The sequence below is a fragment of the Epinephelus fuscoguttatus genome, linkage group LG6, assembly GCF_011397635.1.
Source record: "Epinephelus fuscoguttatus linkage group LG6, E.fuscoguttatus.final_Chr_v1".
Classification (NCBI taxonomy): Eukaryota; Metazoa; Chordata; class Actinopteri; order Perciformes; family Serranidae; genus Epinephelus; species Epinephelus fuscoguttatus.
The window spans coordinates 44,050,443-44,076,202 of record NC_064757.1 but is presented as its reverse complement, the minus strand read 5'-3'; the positions used below and the strand labels follow the sequence as shown (position 1 = coordinate 44,076,202).

At 42.1% G+C, this 25,760-nt stretch overlaps 1 protein-coding gene across 1 annotated transcript in view; it reads right to left on the bottom strand.

The window, feature by feature from the left end:
* znf608 (zinc finger protein 608) overlaps positions 1–12,509 on the bottom strand; it is an 89,949-nt gene extending 77,440 nt beyond the window's left edge. Inside the window, exon 1 of the mRNA XM_049579628.1 lies at positions 11,332–12,509. Within this exon, the coding sequence (XP_049435585.1) occupies positions 11,332–12,315 (984 nt within the window). The 5' untranslated portion in view covers positions 12,316–12,509. The remainder of the gene's footprint in view (positions 1–11,331) is intronic.
* Between the last annotated feature and the right edge of the window lie 13,251 nt (positions 12,510–25,760).

The following is a 25,760-nucleotide window of genomic DNA, read 5'->3' as shown; positions in this document are numbered from 1 at the left end:
AGTCGACAAGTCATTTGATGATGTCATCACATTGACACGGCGGAGGAAAGTGAAGTATCTCCACATGTGATGTGTCTGTCACTCTCAGGCCCGAACATACTCAGGCTACTATTAGCGGAGCGGACTCTGTGAGGAATGTCCGCAGTCATTCGGGCTTTCATAGTTGAGTGCACTTCTGCGTTGTAGTTTCCTGTAAAAAAATGTCCGTGAAAAATCCCTTCGATGTGAAAATACATACCGAGCAGTCGCTGGTGCGCGGAGCGGAGTCTGCGCGGTCATAAAATCTGAGCTGTGCGCACACAGGGCTTGTGGAAATCCACTTTGAGTCCGCGCGGACCTGAGTCCGCCCGAGTACGTTCGGGCCTTCAGGCGTTTTCTCAGGCCTATCACCTTCTATGTTCTCTGCAGCCATGTCTCTTGTCTTGTCGTGGTCTTGTGTTAATTTCCCCTCTACGCGCCAAGTAACGTTACCGCCCTTTTTATGAAGTGACTATGACTATTGGTTAAGTCAAGGATAAAGTATCAGCGTAAGTCAATCAGAGGCAGCGATTGCATTCCATGCACAAGCACACAGAGAGAGAGAGGAAAAAAACACACGACTTGTCGACTCCTCCCGGGGGGTGTCGACTTGTGCCACTGACGTCGACACGTCGACAAATCGACTTTTCTGTTAGTGCCCATTAGCCCACAGCGTCATTAACAGGCGGCTCGCTCAGTGTGTGACGTGCACTTGGAGATAAAATATAGGCCTATATTAATGAAGGTTCATTAGTACGGTTTGTATTTCTCTGTAATGTAGCACAGTGTTAACAATGTTACTGATACTATTCTTTCTCACACCTTCAACTCAAACCACCAAAATATATCATTTCATCATTACATTCATATCAGAAACATGCAGGAGACTAGTCCACTGATGGACCCTGATGAGGACTGTTGGTCCACTGATGGACCCTGATGAGGACTGTTGGTCGACTGGGAACATTCTTAGTTATGCTTTTGTTTATTTGTTGTTTTTGCTTGTTGTATTGAATGCTTTTCTTTGCCTATGTAAAGCTCTTTTAATTGCCAGTACGATATAAAAACAGCTGCCTTGCCTTGTCTTTCCTGTGTTGCACAACAGTACAAATACTGATTATTATTTTAATAAGTGACACTCTTAACTTTGTCAACGAAAAAATGAATAAAAAGAAAAAGATAATGTGAATTAATGTGACAAATTAATTAACTGCACTCTGAATCTGAGGAAATGCACACTGTAGCTCCTGATTTGTAAAATGGTACCCAGGACATATTTGCTGTGAGCTCTGCCAGTGACAGCACAAGACTTGTGGATTTATATTACACAGACAAACCTCAATTAACGACAGTACCGTTCAAAGGTTTGTAATCTGGTGCCACAACAGTTTGATCAGGTCCAGTCAGTCCTCTTTACAAATAGATGTTATTTAGCATGAAGGGTTTGTTTTGTACATGAAAAACAAAAGACTGCACATTGGCTCAGTCAGACTGACGCTAATAGCAGCTGAATAAGAAGGAATCAGCAGTCACTTGTAAAACAAACTGAGAGCTCAGCCTGTAAATGTGTGCAGGTTTAAACAGGAACAGGTTTGTGTTTCACTGACAAGTGCACAATTAACACCTACAACAAGCTGGAATTAACAGGCAACGTGTTGCTTTAGCAAAGCGCCTCTTCTTCACAACAAAAATAGAAGGTTATTCTAGGACAGTGGCTGTTAGTAGGGACGCATGATGTTGGATTTTTTTTTTGACGATATCCAATATGCCGATATATCACAACTTATTTGGGCAATAACCAACAGATACAAGTCTACTGTGCTTATGATGGAGTGCTAACTGAAACTAATAGATAGATAGGAAAGGATAGGAAGGTATTGCAGTGTAAGGTGATTAAAGCTGCTGCCTCGGCTCGGGTCAGGCTTGTACACTGTGCAGGTTCATGTGGAGTCTGGCCTGATTTTTTAGGTCCGATCAGAGCTCTAGTGTACTTGAGCCCCAACAGTAAAACAAACTAGCTCTTATTTTATGAAATGGTTCGTCTAATCCCGACATTTCTGGTGCTCAGATGACCAAAAGCTAGAATGATTGGTTATTTTTGATGTGTTTAACCCTTTCCTCACCATTGACGAGATTTTCTGGCAATCCGGGTGTTCACTGTAATAAGATAGTGAAATAAAAGAGCACTGCTGTGTCCAAAAACAAACGAAGAAGAAGATCCACTGGAAACCAGACGCACATGTTGTTTACAGAAATGTAGCAGCTTGTAAACTGCACAAAAGCTGGCGTCGACGGAAAAGTTTGCAGTTGTGCAAGCCGTAGAGATGTTGATGGACTCAGACTTTCACACTTCCTGTTTTGATTAGAGTTGTACCGATACCAGTATCGGAAATGCCTCCGATACTGCCTAAAATGCGGCATCTGGCATCGGCGAGTACAGCCTATGACCAATCCGATACCACGTAATGCCTCACGTCATTACGCATACGCACGCTACAGGCAAACGAAACGGAAACGGAGCAGAGTCCTGCGTCTTGATCTGTGTCAACACTGGATAATGATTTTTATGGCATTCATTCTACTATTATGTATTTGTTGCTTAATATTTTACATAGAGTTTTAGGAGTTGAGACATACAACAATTCATATCCCATCCATTTTCATTTTACGCGCTGGTATCGGATCGGTACTCGGTAACGGCAGATACCAAAGGTTCAGGGATCGGAATTGGTATCGGGAAGGAAAAAGTGGTATCGGTGCATCTCTAGTTTTGATCAACATTCTGAATTCGATTTGGACGAAGAAGCAAACGGGTTTGGTGGGACGAAACGGGATCGCCGTGAAGGTGACAGTGACACACGGACAAGACAACCACAGAGGAGACAGAGACAACAGAACTCTGAACGATCACTGAACGTGACAAGGTGTTCCGGTATACCTCAAAGAGAATATTTTTCTATTATTATTATTTTCATTTATTCAATTCAAACTGACATAAGGAAATGAGAAAAAAACAAACGATGTAAATGTGAAATTGATTTTGTTCTTGAAAGTGACTCACAAAAATGCATTTTTACAACAAAATATTCTGTGGGTCTTGATAATACAAAGACATGGGGTTCAGTTACATTTTTATGGAACTATTTATTTCTTTTTTCTTTTTCTTATTTATTTATTATTATTTATCTATCTCTTGCTTTGTTTTTTGTTTTTTTTGTTTGTTTTTCTGGTCTCAGGCTCAAATGTTTACACTTTGCAAAGTAACTAAGAGCTCTTGGAAAATAGCTCTACAGCACTTTAACCCCCAGTGTCTCTACATCTATTACTGTCATCTATCACAACTGATCACAACCACAACAAGATCTATGTACTGGACTCTGCATTGCTACAGGCTCACACACTATCCACACACCCCATACAGCCCCTCTCCCCCGTCTGCTCGTTACCTGGTTGCACCCAGAAACACGGCGTAAAGCATATACATACTTAAGGCACTGGAGGCAATATGATGTGTGCAATACTTGTGTTATGTGTCGCTGGCCGACTCTATACCACAACAATAAGACTGTTATGTGTTTTAATATATTTAATACTGTAATTGTATATTTTATGTGTGCTGTATTGATTTTATACTACCTTTTAGGAACTATGCTGGTAAACATCTGGCAGGGGGACTACCAATGTAAATCAGCCCCTGGCTGCAATTGGGTGCATCTGCATTTTCTTTTTTCTATTCTTTAAAAGGAATGTTTATTGATGTACACTGTCCCTTCTTAAACAAAGAAACGTTATTGTATGCAGACGATACACAGCTGTATCTACCAGTTAAAACCACTGATCCTGGGATGTTGGGTGCTATGAAAAATTGTATTGCGGATATAAAAAACTGGATGTCGGAGAATTTCCTCCAGTTGAATGGGGCAAAAACTGAGGTTTTGGTTATTGTATCGCAGCACAGTCAGGATCAACTGATGCAGTCTATTGGGTCCCTAGTGGAATACGTCAAGCCCACTGCAAGGAACCTCGGCATCTGGTTTGACAGTAATCTTACTTTTGAATATCACACCACAAAATTAGTGCAATCATGTTTTTATCAGCTCAGAAATATTTCAAAGATCCGTTCCTTTTTAACTGTTAAAGACACTGAGACCATTTTGCATGCTTTTATTTCTTCACGGCTCGATTCTTTTACCTGTCTAAGTCAGAAATCCCTGGACACACTACAAATGGTGCAGAACTCTGCAGCGAGGCTTTTAACCAGAGCTAAAAAGCACGATCACATCACACCTATTTTAGCATCTCTACATTGGCTGCCAGTACGTTTTAGAATTGATTTTAAGATTTTATTGATCACTTTCAAATGTCTCAACTGTCTCGGTCCTAGTTATATCACCGACCTTTTTAACATCATATGTTCCTACTCTCACTTTACGTTCCTCAGACAAAGGCCTTTTATGCGTCCCAGAGTCCAGACTGAAAACTAAGAAGGACAGAGCATTTTCAGTCCGGGCACCAGAACTATGGAACAAATTGCCTGAGGAAATAAGGTCGGCTGATTCAGTGATCTCTTTTAAATCTCTTCTAAAAACACATTTTTACCGAAAAGCCTTTTTTTTATTTTATCTGAGTTGTGTCATTTATTGTTTTCATGCACTGGAATTGTGTACTTTATGTTTTAGTTGTTCTGTAAAGCACTTTGTAACATATGTTTTGAAAAGTGCTATATAAATAAAGGTTATTATTATTATTATTATTATTATTGAAAGATCAGTGAATATGATAAAAAATGCTGGTGGTGGCTGGAAACTTAAAAATAATACTCTGGCAGGGAAAGTGTTAAGTTTGCCAAATTTGTTGCTAAAGCCTGGAAGACAAGACAAGACTTGATCTATTTCTTTCAGTTCTAAACAATAAATGCCTTTGTGAGTGAGCTGCACTGCTGCGTCTCTGACCACTGCATTGTTTCCTTACACGCACCTTCGCTCATCACTCTCCCCCTCGATGCTCTCTCGGGATCAGCTGTTTACATGCGACATCACACCCCGATCACAACTCTCCCTGAACAAACCAAACACTGTCACTGTCGCCATGGAAACCCAGCCTGTGCAAACCTGTTAAAAAACCCCACCAGGTAAAAACGGGACGACTGGCGAGGTGCTGGTTTCACAACATCTCAGCTCAGCCGTCAGCCGAGCTCACCGCGGTTACAGTAAACAGGATGTGATGTTTCCACACAAAACAAATAAAAACCGCCTCAAGAGTCCTCAGGAATAGCCGGATATTGACGTGCATGTCAGCACTCCTGTGAGGTGATCAGAATTCAAGATAAACCAATAAAAAAAATCCAACTGTAGCAGAGTTGTGTTTGTTGTTTCATCTCCATGCAGCCTGCGGGGATCCACACTGACAGACAGGAAGTGATAGCAGAGCAGCCGCTGTCATTCACAGAACAACCCAAGTGCATCTTATTGTCATGCAGATGACAGTCTGAGCTTCGGCAGCCGCACAACTGCTTTTTATTTCTGTCAACGAGGCCGGATAAACATTTAAATGGTAGCTTGATCATTTTAGCTGTTATTAAAGATCCTTACATGATTTCGTTGTGTATTTTTAGATGTGATGGCTCCAGTGGTGCTCAGTCTGCCCACTGCTTTGGTCCTGACTGAAATATCTCAACAGTTATCAGATGAGAATATGAAATGTGACATTCATGATCCCCTCAGGATGAATTGTAATAACTTTGTTGATCCTCTGAAGGCCAAAACACACTGGCTGCGAACCACATGCATCACAATATATGCTCCTATTATATTCAATGTACAACCGGCAGCTAGATGCATGTCTGCGCTCCTGGTCACATGTTCCTCTCTCTCTCTCTGCTACATACCAGCGCCCGTAGCAGCTTCTTTTCTCTAGCTCCCATAGCAGCTTGACTCCTCTTCTCATCATTGATGCAAAGACAACTCTGTTACTGTGTCTCAAGTGTGACGAAGACTGGATGAGGAGAGACTTGTTGAGGGCGAGCTAAATGACCCATAATCCTAAGTCATAGCTCTGGAGATCTGCACTTCAGGTGAGAAATTACCTTTTCTGAAGGGTGTCCACGCGTGATTATTAGCTAATGCGGAGGCAGGAGACGTGCAGATCTTTCAGTAAAGTAATAACAACTTTGTGTGGTTGCCTGTTGACGAGCTGCAGAGCGACGTGTCCATTGTGTGCTCGGGGCAGTACATGACACGCTGTTGTGTTTTCAGCTTGACTTCTCATCAAGTGTCATCATCAGATCAACATTTTAACGTCTTCATACTTTGCTTTGTGACCAAATATTTGCATAGCCTTTGACAATCTCATCAGCCTTGTACTTTGTGGTTACTGCTAAATATCTTATGCTAGCATTTTAACACGCTAAACTAACTAGTCAAAATACATGGGACACCGTCGCAGCGTGACACATCTGCTGTAGCGTTCCCATTATAATCAACTGAAGCTGCTACACAGACCACAATAGCCACACCTGCCCACGCGGGCACCTGCTTAACTTTGATTTTACTCAACAGGTCTATTTTTTTTCTCTACATGCCACATTAGAACTACCTGAAATTGTGTAAAAAAACACAAACAAAAATAATCTGTTTAAAAATACTACAAATGAATATCTCATTGTACCAGAGGCAATGCAAAGCAGCAGAGCAACCTAGTGTGTGTTTTTACATTACACATTAAAATGAATCAATCAGATAGATGCATCCTTTTGGTAATAATTTCAGTACCAGTTAACTCAACCTACTCTTCCAAACCCTCCATTATGAGCTGCATTATCACTCAGCAAAACTCAAAACACACACAGTGAAGTTTGCAGCAACCACACGCTGCAAAGACAGAGTCTGCGTAGCGGGTAAAAAACCCCGCTTCACTCCGCCTACGTGACGCCTCATGGTTGTCCCGTGTATTTCAGCTGTAAGATGGTAAACACGGTAAACATTACACCTGCTAACCATCAGCATGTTAGCACGCTGACATTTAGTTCAACCATCACTGAGCCTAAAGCATGACTGTAGATCATGGATGTATAAAGAAAACTGGATACAGCATCAGAGGCAGGGCCACATTTATTCTTACAGAAGTCACTCAGTGGCGCATGAAGTCAAAAAGTTCGTCTTCCATGTATAAAATTATGCTGATTTCCCGTCTGTTTCCACAGAGCTGGCGCACTGGAGACTTTCGCCAGCCGAGCAGCCAACTCCCGGCTCAGCCCTCCACTAACAGGCATAAAATGATTTAATCTTGTGGTTCTTCGAGACGTTAGAAATGTTATCGGACTGAATGGATCAAATCCTCAAAGTGAAATGAGTCATTTCATTGAGGTTGTGACGCTAAAAAAATGAACCCACGAATATAAAGACGTCTCTTTCACAATGTTAGTCGGAAAGAGGGGTTTCTGGGCGCCTTGGCACCATGTGATGGATCCAGATGTTGTAATTCCACTGTCTGGCTACTATGCTGGCTTCAAAGCCCGGTGCTGTCCCTGAGGACTTGGTGTAGACTCTCGATATGATGCGTTCAGGCACAGTATAAGTGTACGTCACCCACATCTTGGCAGCCTTCAGAGGCCAACACAACTGTAATTAGGTGCATAAAATGGGAGAGAATAGGCTTAAATAAAAAAGCTGTAATGCAGCCTGAGTAGACAGATGTAAAATACAAGCAGATCTGTTTCATCAGATGAGCACGAGATGGACTGAAGCACCATTTGTGTGAACACATAAAAGGCTAAAAGGTATCATTTTTAACCGAGCACACAAGGACCTCTGTCATCTCTGTAAATAAATGCAATATATGGCTCTGTGTATTAACCTTCTTTATTTAGAATGTCATTTCTAAGCTTTCTTATCTAGGCTTTGTACAACTCTTCCGTGCACTCAGAGCTCCACGTGTTGCTGTCAGCAGGGGTGTAACTATTTAATCCAATTTTGATTTAATCTAAATGAAATGCATCATAAAATCTCAATCCTCCAAAAAGGCGTAACAGCTCTAAAACTGTAAAAATGGAAACACAAATTGAAGTGTTTGATTTGAGATTAATTAAACACATCCAGCCTCACAGCGAGGCGTGGAAAGGGAAGCGACGTCTACGGTATTTTGAAAGCCGAACCTTGGTTTACAGCAGTTTGCATATGGGAGGGAAGATGAGTGCATTCAGGAAACATCAGAGCAGGTGGACAGCACATTGACTTTAAGAGAAACGAAATGTGATGTTTTAGCCTTCATACACTTTGCAGTTTCAAAATCAGAAGCAGAGACCATGATGACAGCGTAGGAAGCAGTGCGTTCAACCAATCAGCTGTAGGAAATGTTCATGTTGGGGCGACGGAGAGAGCTGTCAATCACTGATCATCCAGTTGATTTAAAAAGGCTCCTTTTCCAAGCAGATATCATTTGAGCCTTTCCTAACAACGAACCTGAGCGGACATTTGAACTTGTTAAATGTGGTCATGACTTATAACATTAATGGCTGCATTATATTTCAGTCCATTATTAGCCAGAGTCAGGATTGGGATATAAGCTGTCCCGGTCAAAGTGAATATATATAAACACTAGAAGATCCACTCATTGCTAAAAGTGTGTGTCATATAAAAACTAAAGTGATGGTCAAAGTTGTCACAGTGAAATTTAAGGTGTGCTGATGGATTCACGTCATCAACTCATGCATTGAGTAACATTACAAGTTAACGATCCACCTTAAAAGTTGCCGGCAGTCGGCCCAGTGAATGAAGTTATTTTTTCTCAGACTCCAGCTGCTGTGAGAGGCAGCAAAACATCCTTTCATTTTATAGTTACAGTTTACTAATAAAACTCTCCACAGTATGAACAGTGATTACATGAGTCTCAAAACCAGACACAACTCAGCCCTGAGCAGAGTGAGCGTCCTCTACTGACCAATCAGACTGCAGTGTTCACAGCTCCACCTTTTAGTACCAGATCTGTGTGCTAGGTACCCCAACAGAGGGGGGACCAAACATGGGGACGCTAAGGAACGCTTCTGTTGGTACCATCCACAACTTTTACTGTGGAGACGGGAAAAAAGCGAACTGAGCTCAACTGAACCGTCCAAAAACACATAATTGAAACCATAAAATATCTCCATACTGCTCGTCCGATATTTTGTGCTTTCAATTATGTGTTTTTGGACGTTTGAATCTGGGGCGCCGTCAGCCTCCATTAGGTGGAGTTGTGTTGCTACCTCCTCTCCCCTTGGATCTCTGCAAGTGATGTGAGGACTCTAAAACTTCACCTGAGCCTCCCTCGGCATATGGGTGAGTAGATAATGGCTGAATTTTCATTTTTGGGCGCACTATCCCTTTAAGTATGTGAGGGGGCAAAGGTTGGGGCATGGTGCACATACTGATGCACCCTGTCGAATGGTGTTTCCCTCCTGATAAAATAATGTTTCCTACACCACCAACACCAAAAATGACTCTGGTGATGTGACTAAAGAACATTTCAGACTCATTCAATCTGAATTTAAGACAATTTAATACTTTGTAAGGACCTGCGGCCACCCTGGTATCGTGGTTCCTCTGGTGATTCCCACCCCTAGTTATCGGCTCATCTTGTCGGGAACCTTGACTGCAATGGTACCAGAAAAGCACCAGGAACTATCCAAAAATTGAGTCGAGTTGAGTAGTGTCATGCTGTACCGTGCACTAGAAATGGGTTAAAAAATATGACCAAAGTTCCAAGTTTTTGATAATTAATGCAAAGGACGATATCTGAAAAGTGCTAAAGGTTCAAAACCACCACTGCTGAGGCAGGTGAGCATCCCACTGAGGTTTTCAGAAAGGCAAAATGGACTATTATTGATCATGTCCCGTTAAGATTGTCTGTGTCAACATTCAGTCTTTAAAACTTTACATTTTAACGTTTAAATTCATCTCTTTCAGTGTTTTAAGGAGTAAACGCCTCCGGAGCTCCACAACAATCATCACAGGACACTAAAACTCCTCAGTGCAGCCCAGATTACTGCTGACGGGGAATGAATTACAGTCACTACAGAGCTCAGGGCAGGTGAGTGTGTGTGTGTGTGCGTGTGTGTGTGTGTGTGTGTGTGTGTGTTTCACAGCCGAATGGGAATCCTTCAGATCAACAAATAAACAAAGCAGCCGGGGCAGGCCAGCGTTCCTCCTGTCAGCAGCATCTGCCAGCAGCAGGGAGGATGCTTCGGTTTTTCCTGCCTCGTCTAATCCTGCATCCACAAAAAAAAACCTCCTTCTGGACATCCTCCATCTGTTTCTCTTTTTTTTTTTCTATCTCCGTCTCTTTCAGACTCTTTCAGCCTGTGTCCTCTGCTGTCACGTCTAATTCCTCCCTCTCTATCAAACATCTCTTTCCCCCACTTCACCTCTCCACCCATCTTCCTCCATCTTTGTCTCTCCTGCGGATGACTTATTTAAACCCCAAAAATGATTTCACAAGTGGCAATATCCCCTCAAAACGACTAGAAAATGGAGCTCAGAGTGGCTCGTCAACCCTCGGCGGTCCAGCCTGTCAGCCTGCAGTATCCCTGTCTTATTTGGGAGCATTGTGACCCACGCTCTCACACCTGATTCGTGTTGACATCATGGGTGTTTTCCCAAATTAAATGAGCAAACAAAGCCTGCAGATGCAACAAAAAGGAGGATTTACAGAAGAGGCTCCTTTTCCCTCACGCCTTCACTGAGTTGCTGCTGCACATGTAAATAGTTGCTCTCTCCTTTAATCTCCTGCAAAAACAAGGACTGGATTAAATGGTACCAAAAGGAGGAGGAGGAGGAGGAGGATGGAGATGGAGGACACACTGCTGCTGCTGCTGCTGCCTCCCTCCTCCTCCTCCTCCTCCTCCTCCTTCTCTTCATCTCCCCTCCAAAATAGAAAAAAAAATCTCATCTCTGTACATCAGCATGGTAAATATCAGCAGACAGACAGGGAGACTGGGAACAATGACACCAGCTGGGCAACAACAATAGGAAATAAATATCATGTGGCAGGCAGGCGGTCATCCCCTCCATCTCTATCTCCATCTCCATCTCCATCCATTTAAACATTCCTGCTGTGTGTCTGCTGCTGTACAGGCTTCTTTGTGGCCTCCACACCTGCATCTGACTGCCTGTGTGTGCTCTGAATATCAAAAATATCTCATTCCTCTCTTTTTATTTTCATGTTTTCCGCCTCTGATTGTGAGGGTGTGAGAGATGGAGCAGCTGCAGGTGTGAAGTGTAGCTGCTCTCTGACTGTGTGTGTTTCATGATTGGCCTCCAGACAATAAAAGCTGCTTACCTTCTCAGCTCCTCTGTGTTTCTTGGCCGCCGGCGTGTCGTCATGCTGCCGCCTGACAACAATAGCGCCGCCGCCGCCGCTTTTAACTCCACAATCCAGCGCGGTTTTGCTGGCAGCGCCGCCGCCGCTACTCCCGCTATTGTTATTGTTTACGTTGTTAATGTTGCCGTTATCTCCCGTGATCCTGGAGTCCGGCGCGGCGCAGTGGCAGTGTCCGGGGCCGTCGCGGCACAGATGATGCTCGGACAGGGCGGACGACGGGAGGAAAACAGAGGGAGGAGGAGACGAGCCATCGCCGGGCTTCTCCTTCCTCGTCCGGGCAGGAGGAGCGGCGGCTGGAGCGGCGGCGTCCCTGTCCCTGTCCCTGTCTCTGTCCCTCTTCCAGCCCCGGATCACGTTCTTCCCCTTCCTCTCCTCCTTGCCTTTGGCGCATGTCGCAGGAGAGGCCGTGGTCACTTCGGAGACGCCGTTGTTGTTGTTGTTACTGTTGCCGCTCCCGCCGCCGTCCGCGTCTCTGCTGACCGCTGAAATCATCTCCAGACCTTCTCCACCGACGCTGCGTCCTTGAGCCTCCCGACGCTGCTGCTGCTGCTGCTGCTGCTGCTTACCGACCCCGACGCACACCTCGCCGCCGCCGCGCACCGCGACGGCAGCCGCTGAGTGATCCGCCGCCTCCGGTTCCTCTCGTCCCTCCCGGCCGGCTCGGCTGCGTTTAAGCGCGGATCTCCTCGGCTCCGACCCGCCGCTGCCGCCACCGCCGACAGGTCCCCGGGTCTGGAGCGAGGGCAGGGCCGCGTGTCTGTCGGCTGAGCCAGCGGCGCTGGAGGAGGAGGAGGAGGAGGAGGTAATGGAGATGGAGGAGGAGGAGGAGGAAGAGGTGGTGGTGGAAGAGGAGGAGGCGGAGGAGGCGGTGTGGTTGGGTGACAGCTCCCTGCAGTCCGTCAGCAGCCCTCCATTCTCCCCAGCTCTCAGGAAACGGTTCATCTCCTCCTTTCCTTGTGTCCTTTGTCGATCTTCACAATAATCAGCATTCAAGTCATTGTCAGCCCGCCAGCCCGCCGCAGTGTGGCAGCCAGCGCCGAGCTGTAGGTGGACACATGCAGGTCTGTTATAGGCTGCTGGATCAGGCCTGCTCCATCACAAACTACAACACAGGCTGAATGACAGCTGGCGGTGTCTGACAGAGGCACAGGGGCTCCTGCAGCCCAGGTCCCGTCTGAAATAAAATAAAACAAAGATGAATAAAATTTAAAAAAAAATCATATCACAGTTCTGAAAAAACTGCGCATAAGAAAAAACAGAAATATCATATAATATGAATTATTGTGTTTATATTCTCTGATATATTCTATAGAGTGAATAAAGAGTTTTATTTGATTTCTCCCACCCTGGATAATCCTTTGATAAATATGTCAGAAGCCACAAATCTGATTTTTTTTAAATGAATAAATAAATAATCAGTTTCCTGTCAGACAATGACACTGGTTGACCACAGGGGGCGCTGCTGTGTTTGCTTTATTGTTCAAACCTCTACTCAGGTGCATCTGACTGATGACTGGTGCATGTTACCAGCTGCAATATTCCTATAATCACCATGCTTTGGTGAAACTATTTGGGATATTTTATTTGTTGCAACACCTGTGACAAACTGGACATTGAGCTGTCATTGGCCTGATGCTAATAAAACAGCCCTGAACACATCCTCCTGAGACCCTGCGAGGACACCACATTTTGGGTTTACTGCACCTTATAATCTGCTTAACTTTGACCAGTTGTCCTCATCTGTGGACACTGTGTTGTGCCATCTAGTGGTAGTAAGAGCACAATAACTAACTAACAATAATAATACATTTTATTTAAAGGTGCCTTTCAAGGCACTCAGGGTCCCCTTACAGAACAGGTAAAAGACAATTAGATTTAAAAGGGCTAAATACACATCAACACAGTAAAATGTGAAGTCTGCAGCAGAGCAATGGCAATCAAATAGAATAGGCCTGTTTAAAAAGGTGTGTCTTCAGGTGGGATTTGACATGGATAATGAGTCAGTGTTCCTGATGTCTGGAGGGATGGAGTTCCAGAGGCGGGGGGCAGAGGGGCTGAAGGCTCTGGACACCACAGTGGACAGACGGGCAGAGGGCACAACGAGGCTGATGGAAGAGGCCGACCTGAGTGTCCGGGAGGGAGTGCTGATGTGGAGGAGGTCAGAGGGGTTATGGATGGCCTTGAAAGTGTGGAGCAGAATTTTAAAGTCCATGCGGTATTTGAATGGAAGCCAGTGAAGCTGTTGTAGGATAGGTGTGGTGTGATTGATTGATGGAGTTCTGGTGATGATACGGGTGGCAGAGTTCTGGACCAATTGGAGGGAGACCAAAGAGAAGGGAGTTACAGTAGTCCAGCCGGGATGTAACTGAGTGTGGACCAGGATGGCAGCGCTGTTGGGGGTGAGGGACGGGTGGAGACGATTAATAATGCGTAGATGTAGGCTGACCGGGTAATGTTATTGATGTGGGTTTGGAAAGACTCTTAACCTGAGGGGAGGGGTAAACAGAGTAGCTGTCAATGGGGATGGTGAAACTGGGCGTGTTAGTGAGGGTGGATTTAGCACCAACGAGGAGAACCTCAGTTTTAGGAGATTTGAAGAAAACCAGGAATTTATTTCCTGTAAACATTCACAGAGAGAGGAGGGCAGGAAGGTGGACATGGATTTAGTGGAAAGGAAGAGCTGAGTGTCGTCCACGTAACAGTGGAAATGGATATTGTATTTATGGAATATATGACCAAGAGGGAGGAGACGGATGATAAACAGGATGGGACCGAGGACAGAGCCTTGGAGAACACCTGAGGAGAGGGGAGATGGTTGGGATGTGAAGGTTTTCAACTGAATGAACTGAGTGTGGCCAGAGAGATATGATTTGAACCAGTCCAGGGGTGTGTCAGATATACAGTACCAAATGATGCTAGCCTGTCTAGAAGGATGGTGTGGGAGATGTCGCAGGCTGCACTCAGGTCAAGGATTGATGAGGATGGTTTATAGTCTGGAGTCAGCCGCCAACACTATCACCGTGTAAAAACAAGATGGCAGCCATCTCTGCAAAGTCAGTCTGCAGCTGATCCTGACACAAAAGTGGACGAGGAGATCTGTGTTTCAAACACTGAGCTTTAAATACACAGGGGATGAATACTGACTACACACAGGTGAGTGGAACAAGACACAGGTGAAGTAATCAACAGAGGCGGGAAAACTTAGGAAGTAAAACAAACAAACACAATGAGAATACATTTCAAAATAAAACAGGAACCTGGCACAAACACATGAACATAAACTTTATTTACAGTTTGCACACAAGAATCAACCTTCAGCTGTTAACCGCTGACAAAACCAAATTAAGCCGTATGATGTTTATTTTTTAAAGATAATTAAAGTCATTATTTTGACTTAAAAGCTGTGTTCAGGCTCTAATTTTATTTGTGTAGCACTATTTTATATAAAAGCCGATTAAAAGACATAACTCTTAACTGTTTTGATGTTTTAACAATTTTATGATTTTCGTTTTTTTTTTTAATTGATGGTTTTGGTTTTGCTGATGTTGAGCTATGATGCTTTATGTAGACATTATGTTTACATTGTAATGTTATATACATTACAATGTATAAAACTAGCATGTAAAGTTTTAGAAATATAAGAAACAGTAGAAATGTTTTATAGAAATTTAGAAATATAAAAATGTGTGCATTATGCTGCATTAAAATCGATATAACTTGTATGTAAAGTATTAGAAATATATTTAGAAATGTAGAAATATAATACAGAAATTAAGAAATAAAGTATATGTGTATTATGCTACGTCACAATGTAAAAAAACTAATATGTAAAGTTTTCAAACATATTTACAATGTAGAAACTCATATGTTAAGTTTTTGAAATATTTTAGAAATATAAGAAAATATGACCGTATAATACGGACATTAAGAAATACAAAAATATATGTATTATGTTGCAATGTACAACAAAGGATAAACATAAATAGAAATAATAATAATAATTATGTGCAATATGTGCATCATCAAAGCAATACAATTTTGTGTTTGAAAGATGCTGTATGAATAAAGTTTTTTATTATTAACTGCATGATAAGGTCATTAATTCTCTCAAATGAACTTATGTGTGTAAGTATAAGACCAGGCTTGTCTGTGTCTTATGGTGGAAGCTGTAAAAGTACAAATACTACAGTGTTAGAATACTATTTTATTAGTCCTACATTTAAAATATTAAGTAAAAGTACAAGAGTTAAGTTTCAAAAGTAACTCCTTATGCAGAGTGCACTATAATATATAGTTATTGATGTATTAATGTGTTCATCACTTTACTGGGATGTGAAGCTAATTTCAGTCACTTCAAACATCCTGCTGATTAGCTCAATACATCATCATTTATTAGTTACTTAATATTTTCTATTAATAATATCAGAGGATGTCGACACATATGAAGCACTTACATTTAATGCTTTTTAAGAGCTTTTCAAATATTTTTTTAACCAAATTTAAGACGGTTTTTTGGATAAATCATCTATTTATTATTCAAGACTTGCAGGTAAAGGTAAGTAGTATTATGTGGTCCTGTGCAGAGGGATGTTATGTGCAGGAATATGGTTATTAGAGTGAGTCAGGTTAATCTACATTTTGCCAACAGATCAGTGCAGGTGTAAGTGAGTCAGTAAGTAAAGGACAGCGTTAGGTTCAGTGGTAAAGATCAGTAACATTAGAAATTTAGACTTCCATGCAGAAGAGCTCGACTCAGTTTGAGAGAACATTATTAAAAGATAGATAAATTGAATTAGGTAGAATATTTACGTCCATTAGGACCTCACAAATTCAAATTTAAGACTATTGAAGGATGTTTAAGGCCTGATATATATAAAATTAACCTTTAAGACTTTTTAAGGACCTGCAAACTATGCACATACAGCATTAATCTGTGTGGCTGTGAGCAGTGTCTCTGCAGCTGTAGGAGCGAGTACATTTGTTGTAAATGAATTAGACTGCAGAATTTATTGGAAGTTATTGGAGCTGTCGAAGCTCTCGACGGTTCATTTCTGAGGTGGAAACAGCCAGTGTGGGTTTTTGAAGGCCGACTGATATATTAATATTTTAGTTTCAGAGTCAGTATTTTGTGCAAGCATTCAGAAGAGTTTTGGAGTGGACCTCATTTATCCTGTCTCCCAAAGGTCACATAAATCTGCCACCTGCTCTCATTAGAAGCAGGAGGCAGCTCAACGTGGTTCTTCGTCTGGTACATAGGTGTGTGTTATTGGGAAAAAATCCTAATAGCATGCACAGATGTGGTTACAGCGAATGTAATATGTGCACCCCTTCAAGTATAATATTAGGAACATCTCTGTATTGGACCGTGTTGAAAGAAGTATCAGTAAGAGTCTTTACTGAGGTAAAAGTAGAGGAACACTAACTAGCACTAACGGTCAGAACTCAGGAGGCAGGTATTTCTTTCTCAGGAGTTATTGCAGGAACTCTGATACAAAGTTGGCAGGAAGATGAATCATTGGTGGGTGTGGTCTGTCAACACATTCTCAGTCCGACCTCGTCACATATCAATGTTTGGTCGTGGACTTTCTACGTCTAGATATGACGTCCAAGGTACCCTGGGTGTGTTGCTTGATGACGTTCTGGGACGCCGTGTCAGCTTCAGCCTGTTACATGCATTGTCTGTTTTCAAAATACACTTCTGTTTTCACAGGAAATGTACAGTTTGCATACAGTCTCTTTCAAAATAAAGCACTACATCTGTACAACACCGTGAATTGATATTTTTTTTCCTTCAACAAATGTACGTGGTTGAGTTTGGCCAACATGCACATTATTAGGTTCAGGAAAAGAACAGGGTTTGGCTCTACAATCACACAGGACACGGACACTGGCATCCCATGTGAAAGTTGTAACTCTGGTTTGGTTGAAATAAACCCTTAATTCACCCAGTTAAATGTGAAAATATGCTGGCTATATACTCACACACTTACTGTAAATGACTGTTTCTATAGATGGAGTCTGGTGGCTTGGTGATGGCAGTTTTGGGGCTGTTCTGGTTAAACAAAATGTTATCCCTTAACAAAAGGTCTATCTCTGTAAGGATCCTTCCCATTATGTGTTCAGATACTTATAATAACATTGTGAGCCTGTCAGTGACAAAAACAGACACTTTTAGTGGACATAAATGGACAGTGCACATAGTGGTCTCGCTAAGCACTGGACTAATTTAAAAGATTCTGGTTCCTGTTTGTCACTTAGACACAAAAACATGGAGATAAGAGGGTCCATGTTGGAAATACCAAATTTACCCTTTAAAAAGTAAAAAATATTTCACAGTGAAAGCACAAAACACAGTCAGCTTGTCCAGAGTCACTGATAAGAGATTTGGGGCAGTTGGAGGAGGAAGAGGAGGACGACGATGGTTCACTGAAATGTCTCTATAGTATATGACTGTCGTCAAACCAAACAAAGAAAGCCAACATACAGTCAGTCACAGACAGTTATATAATGTTTATTTTGCAGCGGTCCAGGAGGCGTGTCATTTGTGACCTCAACATGTCCTGCGGTATATATCTGAGGAAAAAAAGTGGAGCACAGACATGTGAAATAATCCAAAACATTCTAACATGGACTGCTGAACTGCCTGGAGAAGTTGTTTCTGGGGGGACATGTCACATTAGAATAAAAGAAGACACATTATTCTAGAAAAGCTGTGTCAGAGTGTCGGCCAATGTTCTGTTGTTACGATGGAGAACTACAGCTTAGACGACTCCTTTCGATTTAGAACGAAGAGCATAATGTCCAAACCTTCCCGCGCTTCGTCCAACACAACCAGACATCACCGGTAAGAAATGTTCAGTTTTTTGTTGAAGTAGTGATCTGCAGTGTCCTTTCCCCTAAAGGTGTTTTGCGCACTTTCCAGGAATCTCCTCTCAAGCTGGAGATTCTGCAGGTGGAGCTGTTGTCTCTGTTAATGCTAAATACACACTTCTTCTTCCTCCTTCAAACAAGTGTTTTTTTTTATTTTCCTGGAAATTAAATTTAAAAAAGTGAGATTGCTCTCACATTTGAGGGTGAGACATCTTTGTATTATCAGCAATAGATCTCTTTCAGTAGCGTTACAGAGTGAGCCTCTTACTGCCTGTCGGTGTTGAAATATGTGTCGTTGGTAACTTTAAATGTGTACTCCACCAATTTTGCACCACTATAACATTGTCAGACTCATGAACAACGATAAGTATCAAAACTGATGAAGCAATATGAAGGTAATGCCTTTTGGATTCCACACATTTTTCTTTTTTTTTTTTTAAAGAACTTTAATTCCATGGTGTCTTTAAAGCTACAGGCATCCAAAAATCTTTATGCGATGATAACAACCCAGAAAAATATTGGTAATTTTACGTTTCTACAAACCACATTATGTAGCAGATATGTTGAATCTCCCAACTCGTCACACGTCACCACTTGTTAAATGGATGTTTGCTGTCTACATATGACGCGCTAGGTATCATGGGGGTGTCAATTCACACCTGTTACACGCATTGTGTCTTTTCAAAATACACTTCTTTTCCCTCAGGAAATGCACAGTGTCTGCTCATTACATGCATACAGCCTTTTCAAAATGAACTTACAACACCTTCTTATTTCATTGTGCAACAAAAGCATGTGTTTAATTTTAGAAATAAGCATCATGTTCAAACAGGAAGTGAACACCGGCCTCCTGGGGCACAGTCCAGTGTTTGTTGGACTCATTTCCTCTGCTCATATGAAGCCAGGATAAACCACACACAGGACTTTAAATGCTACTTTTGTGGAGGCTTTATTGTCTTCACAATTTATTGTTTCTTATCTGTGAAGTTAAAGTAAATAAAAGCTTTGTTTCCACTGAGGGAAATGGTTTCAGCTTAAGCCTTACTGCCGCAACGTGTAGTTACATTTCTGGGGAGTGTAGGGCTCTGTGTCGACACAGGTACGCTGTTGATTCGTCGCAGAAGTATAAATCCTGCTTAAGTGTAAACCAACTTCCTTGTTTGGTAGCGTTCTCCAGTTCTTCTAGCTTGTGGGTAATAAACGGCTACAATTTCTCTTGTTTTATCTCCTTCAGTTCACACCAAATACAGCGGGGCCGTGCACATCCAGCTTTACTCTTTAACTCCACTGTAGCACATTAACCTGCGTTAGAAACTCTTACTCTTACAGGCGAGAGGGTAACTGCTTGGATCCCCAATACGAGGACAGTTTTCTAGGTAACGGCTGTTTGGATACTTGCTACAACGTTTTTGGAGATTTAAGAGCCACTGGCCGGGTCAGACCAGCTGTCAGTCTGGTGAAACAGTCATGTAAGCTTTCAGTTTGAACAGTCTGTTGGTAATGTGGCATACTTAAATGTTTATCTAGCTGGCAGCATGCATGTATGAACGTAGGCAGTAGGTTATTACGCAATTCCAAATATAGACTTTGATGTGTAAAATCTGGGGCGTTTCTGTATCTGTACATCGAGACCGGATCTTCTAGAGCTGGTCGGCCTCAAAAGTGTTGAGTAAACCCAGTTTATCTTAAACCGCTGCAAAACAGTCAGTACATTTATAACGAGTAAAAAAGTGTCTTTCAAAGTCTCCTCAGAGGACAGTGCAGAAATGTCTTAACTATCAGAGCTGTGCTTCCCAAACTTCCTCTCTCAGGCTCCCCTTCATCAGATCAAAATATTGAATTTGCAATATTGTGTGACATTAAAGGGGCACTCCAGCAATTTAATTTCCATTTCTACCTTGAGGGACAAACATGGTGAGACTTGAAAGAGCAGAGTCAGCAGGTGTGTTGTGAGACAAACACTGTGTGTTGACAGTCGATGCTGCTGGCTGCAGATCTGGAGCTGCAGGTCATTCAGTTAGTGTTTGTGCTGCAAAGGTCTCTGTTTACACACCACAACGTGGAGGAGACTCCGTCTGTAGCAGGGTACTGTCTCACTGTGTCACTGCATCTTCATATGAGTCAATCTGAGCAACTAAATTACGTTTCCTCAACTTCATATCCAGAGCCGGTGGAATTACATTATCCAGCACCAGCTGCTGACGCATTCAGTCGTATTCATTGTGTATCAAGGAAACACATCCTATAAACACCAACACCAAGTAAATACTACACACTTTTACTGTACGCACTACAACAAGAGATTTATTTGTGCGTCATTAGAATTTGGAGAACACTGAAGAGGGAGAGGAGAGCATGAACACACAGAGACAAATATATGTACCTGAGTTCTGTAGGGATGGCCTTTTTCTGTAGGCCCACTTGGAAGTTAGCTACACACTGGTTCCCTCATCAAAAAAAAAACAATTGGATTTTTCCAATGGATTTTGGATTATTACTGAGAATAACCTCAGTAGCAAACAAACACTTTCATGATTATTGAAGCCTAAATCCAAACGCCAGAAGCAAAAAGCTAATGTTAGGCTATAAACAAACTACACTACGCTTGCATGACCTAATGTTACCACCATAACAAGACTGTAAAGCTGTTTTCGGCGCAGTATGAGGACGTTCTGTATAGCCTCATTTAGCCACTTGCTAGCAGCCGTCTTTTTAAAAATTCATAGAAGCTTCAAAGTTCACGAGACGGGAAACTTACTGACGTATTTTATGTTGAAGATCAAAATGTGAAAGTCTCCTCAGCTTGTGTTAAAGCCTCTGGAAACCAAATCCACAACAGCCTTCTAACTATGTAATTTAGGGTCTTATGTACATAATATTAAACATGTAAAACAATTAGAAATCAGTTTCCATCCAAATTCGAAATATCTGTCTTTTAAGTTTTTGTACATTCTTGAAGTTGGGTTTGATTTGGCCGTGGTTATCGCTGAGATTTATTACGCAATAAATTCCAAACCAATCATCAATCATCAGTCAGTTGTCTCATCCCGCCCCCCAGTGGCAGCGCAACAAAACCTTTCTGCTCCTGCTAAATCTGCCTCTTTGAGTCTGAGCCAACAAACTGCTTTCTAGTCTGATGTTTAGAAAATACAGATCGTAAACTGGCTGAACTGCTCGGCTGCGACCCAGCGGAGGCTCTGCCTATTCGAGGCGGGCAAATACTTCTACACAACACCAGAGAGACGGCCGGCCAGCACCGGTCTCTCCCGCTTTGAGGGTCGGTGTGTGTATCAGAGTAAAGACATATTTAATCTACTAAGACTGCATGTGTTTGAATGAAAAAGTCTATTATCAGAAGAACGGAGCAGATTTATGTTTTCAATGAAAACGTATCTCAATGAAGGAAGGCAAAGCGCTAGCCTCCCGTTGTCATTCATCTCAGCTAACATTGCATGTAAAAGTTATGCTAACTATTCTACGAAGTAACATTAACATGAATCACAAAACATTTTGAAACTTACCATTCAGTGACCACCTGAAAGGAATAATTTTCAGCTGGCAGGGCTTCTGCTTCGTCCTCTGAGTCATCAGAGGGCTCAGACACAGGGCTGTAACCAGGGTTATGAAACTAGTGAGGTACAAACCATGCGAGCGCGCAACGCACGCGAGCAAAAACATTTTGAGCACTTATTTATGAATAAAAAGTAAAATAAATAGTGTTTTAAACTGTGCAATTACACAAATACACAATCACATAATGTTGTTGACTGTATTCTTTATTTTTTCTTACTTTTGGCACTCTCAGATAAAAAATAAATAGGAAAAAAAAAATAGGAGAGGCTCCATCCACATCGTGGCTGAAAAGCAACCCTGCATGATCACAAACTCTGACCTAGTGTCACAGCTCTCCTTTCGTCTCGGTGGCACCGCGAGTCGGCGACACAAACGCGCCCCGTAATCTCTTGTTTATGTCGTATTTTGATCAATATTATGTTTCAAATTAATTATTTCATTCGTAAGCCGTGTTCTAAGCGGGACAATGTATAGTTGGTCGGTTGTTATGGAGAAATAAACCTCGGCAGGATGTATGGAACACCTCGGCTTCGTGTCGGGGTTCCATACATCCTGTCGTTTGTTTGTTGTTTCAACAAAACTATTATCATGACAGATGCGCGAACTGGCGAGTAGCCTATGTTCGGAGTTCGTTCCTTACATTTAAGTCTCAGCACGCGCGGAGAATCTCTTCTTCTTCACCCCAAAACATGTCCAGTCAGTGCCGGTACACGTGACGCGCTGTGGCGTGACGTGTAAGGCTAAAGGTTACGAGACCTCATATGCAGAAACACAACTTTTTTTTTTTTTTTTTAAGAAACACAACTCCTGATTGTCAGCTGTAGCGGTTAATATAATTTGTGATCTTTCTATGAATTAGATTTAGGAAATAGTACCTGAGGTATTTACCTCGGGTACCTCATAGCTAGTTACGGCCATGCTCAAACATGTACGGCTGGATTAAGCCAGGGAGATGTCAATCAGAGAATCAGAGTGTTATCTGCCACGCCCACTCTGTCCTGGCAAGTGGTCTAAACAGCAAAATGAGCTGTATTTAAACCAGGTTTTCTAATAGTTATGGATGTTTATTTTCACTCAGACTTTTGTGGATGATTAATGAGACACTCAACTTTGATATAATATATGCATTTTTACTATTTCAAGCTGTGATTCCAAAGGCTTTAACCACAGACTTTATTTCAGGGATCTAACCAAAAGTCCACTGTCGTTGAGACGAGGGAACCAAGAGTGGGAAAATGCGAACTCATTTCCGGGTTTTAGGACTCATTCCCGGATTCTATATGAGTAGACTGACAACAACTGTTAATTTTAAACTATTGATGGAGATGAGAAAAACCGAAAAATGACAAGTTAGCACATTTGGAAGTAGAACAAAAAAGATTTGGCAGCTCATCACTGTTTGCATTTCAAAGTGCAGCGTGTGTGTGTGTGTGTGTGTGTGTGTGTGTGTGTGTGTACAATCCCTAATGGAGACGTGCCAGTTTGGCAGTCAGTACAGAAATTGACCTGACGACAAAACAAATATTACAAACATCTGTCAGTTAGTTTTATCTGGTTCTCTCCTCCTGTTGGAGGGTTCAGACTCTAAAGGTTCCTACTGTACAAGAATAATTTGGATTTAGTTGTACTTTCCATTTTATGCTTTGTTTATGGATGCATGATGTTGGATTCTTTGCAGACATCCAATATGCTGATATGTAAAAACTTATTTGTCCCTTAACCAATACCGATATAAATATATCCACTTTTCCCCACCTAATGTTAGTGATCATCAAGTCTCTTCTGTAGCGGAATTAATGTCGTATTATGCATGTATACTCTTATCATGACGGCCCACCAGCAGATGGAGACATGAACTAAAGTACTGTTCACTGTATTTAAAAAGCCATTCATTATTGATTCTGATAGCTCATTTTAAAGCCGATATTGGCTAAAAAAAACAATGTCCCACCTAAAAAAAATCTATTTTCTGGGCTTTACTTTCAGTCAGTGATTTCAGACAGCGAAATAAAGCTGTTACCTACTGTATGCTCTCTTCAAAGCCAGACTCCATTGAGGAAATTAGTGATTTAACATTACCGATCACAGGAGCTGTTGATCTACCACTGCCTCGACCAGTTAGTTTGTTTGTCTTATTGTCTGACTTCTGCATTTAAAAGAGTTAGTTAGGACTCACCAAAGTCAAACTAATTATACAAACTAACTATAGCTGACTGAAGCAGCAGTAGACCAGTGGATTCAGCGAGCCAAAAGAGTATAGATGCAGAAGTGAAGATATTAATGGCTTCTCCATTAGAACAGGCTGTCTGATGGAGAGGGAAAGCAGTGAAAAAACTCTCAGTATAGCACATACTGCTGCACTGTCGACAGCTGTACATTGCTTAGCTCCTGCCTGTTAGTCCAAACTGTGGGTGACACACACCTACTGTAGGTAATACACTGACTATGGATAAGTACCCCATACAAACCCACTTGTAAAAAATCAGAACGATCCCTTTAACACACAGACATTTCACTCTGAGAATATCTCTCAAAATGTTGAACTATTCCTTTAATGTTTACAGGCAAGTGAGGGTCCTAACAGGTATTGAAGTGTAGCTGTGTATGTGTGTTTATGTATAAGCACACACTAGGCTGTGTGCGTGTGTGTGTGTGTGTGTGTGTGTTCGTCAAGAAAGTGTATTTATGTGTCATGTTTCCGAGAAAAACTTTGTTGTTTGTTGACTGTCACTGTGACCTAGTGACTCTTACCTGATATCAGTCAGCTCAGATTACACACACACACACACACACACACACACACACACACACACACACACACACACACACACACACACAGAAGTGGGTTAATAGCTGGGTCCAGTGGTGTTGTTAGGAATAGAATATTGATATTACATTTAATTTAGAAATAAGAACAGACACCACAATAATAATAATGATCAAATTCATAATAATCATAGTAGTAGTAATACAAGCCGTGGATCTAATAATGTGTCATTTCATTCATGCATTAAAGCCCTCAAAAATAGTTAAACATATATATATAAAATATTGCTGATATAAAATACAAGCTTTGGAGGCTGGTGTTGACTTTCTGTAAGATTTTGCAGCCGAACCCTTTCTGTTTTTCCTAAACATGATCACGTGCGTTTGTTGTTGGAGGAAAAAAATATCCGTGGTCTACCGACGTAGTGCTTTTATTTTGAAAGAGACTGTATGCAAACTGTACATTTCCTGTGAAAATAGAAGTGTATTTTGAAAAAAGACGTAACATGTAACAGGCTGATGTTGACACGGCGTCCCAAAACGTCAACAACCAACACACCCAGTATCTGGACGTGGGAAGGCCATGACCAAACATCAATGTGTGATGAGGTCACAGTGAACCAGGTCAGAACTGTAACAGGCAGGCCGACCCTTTTCTCAAGACAGCGCAGTAAAAGATTGCAGTCAACAGTGTCGAAGGCCGCACATAGGCCGAGGAGGATGAGGACAGATGTATATCCACTATTCAGTCTAAGCGCTGCAAACTGACGTGTGAATGTTGCAGAGCGGAAAGCAAATGGAGAAAACATAAATTGCCTGTCCACCATGATATATACAAAGAACTGTCATTGCAAGATTTTTGCAGAGAGTCTGGAGACTTTAAAGGTGCTGACACACCAAACCAACATCAAAGAACTAGCGGTGACGAAAGCCAACTGTTGCGTCGTCTACGTTGCCTCACGTCGCCCTGTGTCAGTTGCATCTGAACACACTACACGGACTACATCCGATGGCCAAGCAGCATGTACGTTCTGCGCCTGCGTGAGAGAGAGCGGAGTGAGAGAGTGGTACATCCTGTCAGCCGAGGGGTTTCCTATCTGTGCAGCTGAGCACCGCAGCACCTCCACGGACTATTACATCCAGACGGTCCCGGTGTTTCCTCCGCAGGCTCCACTTCA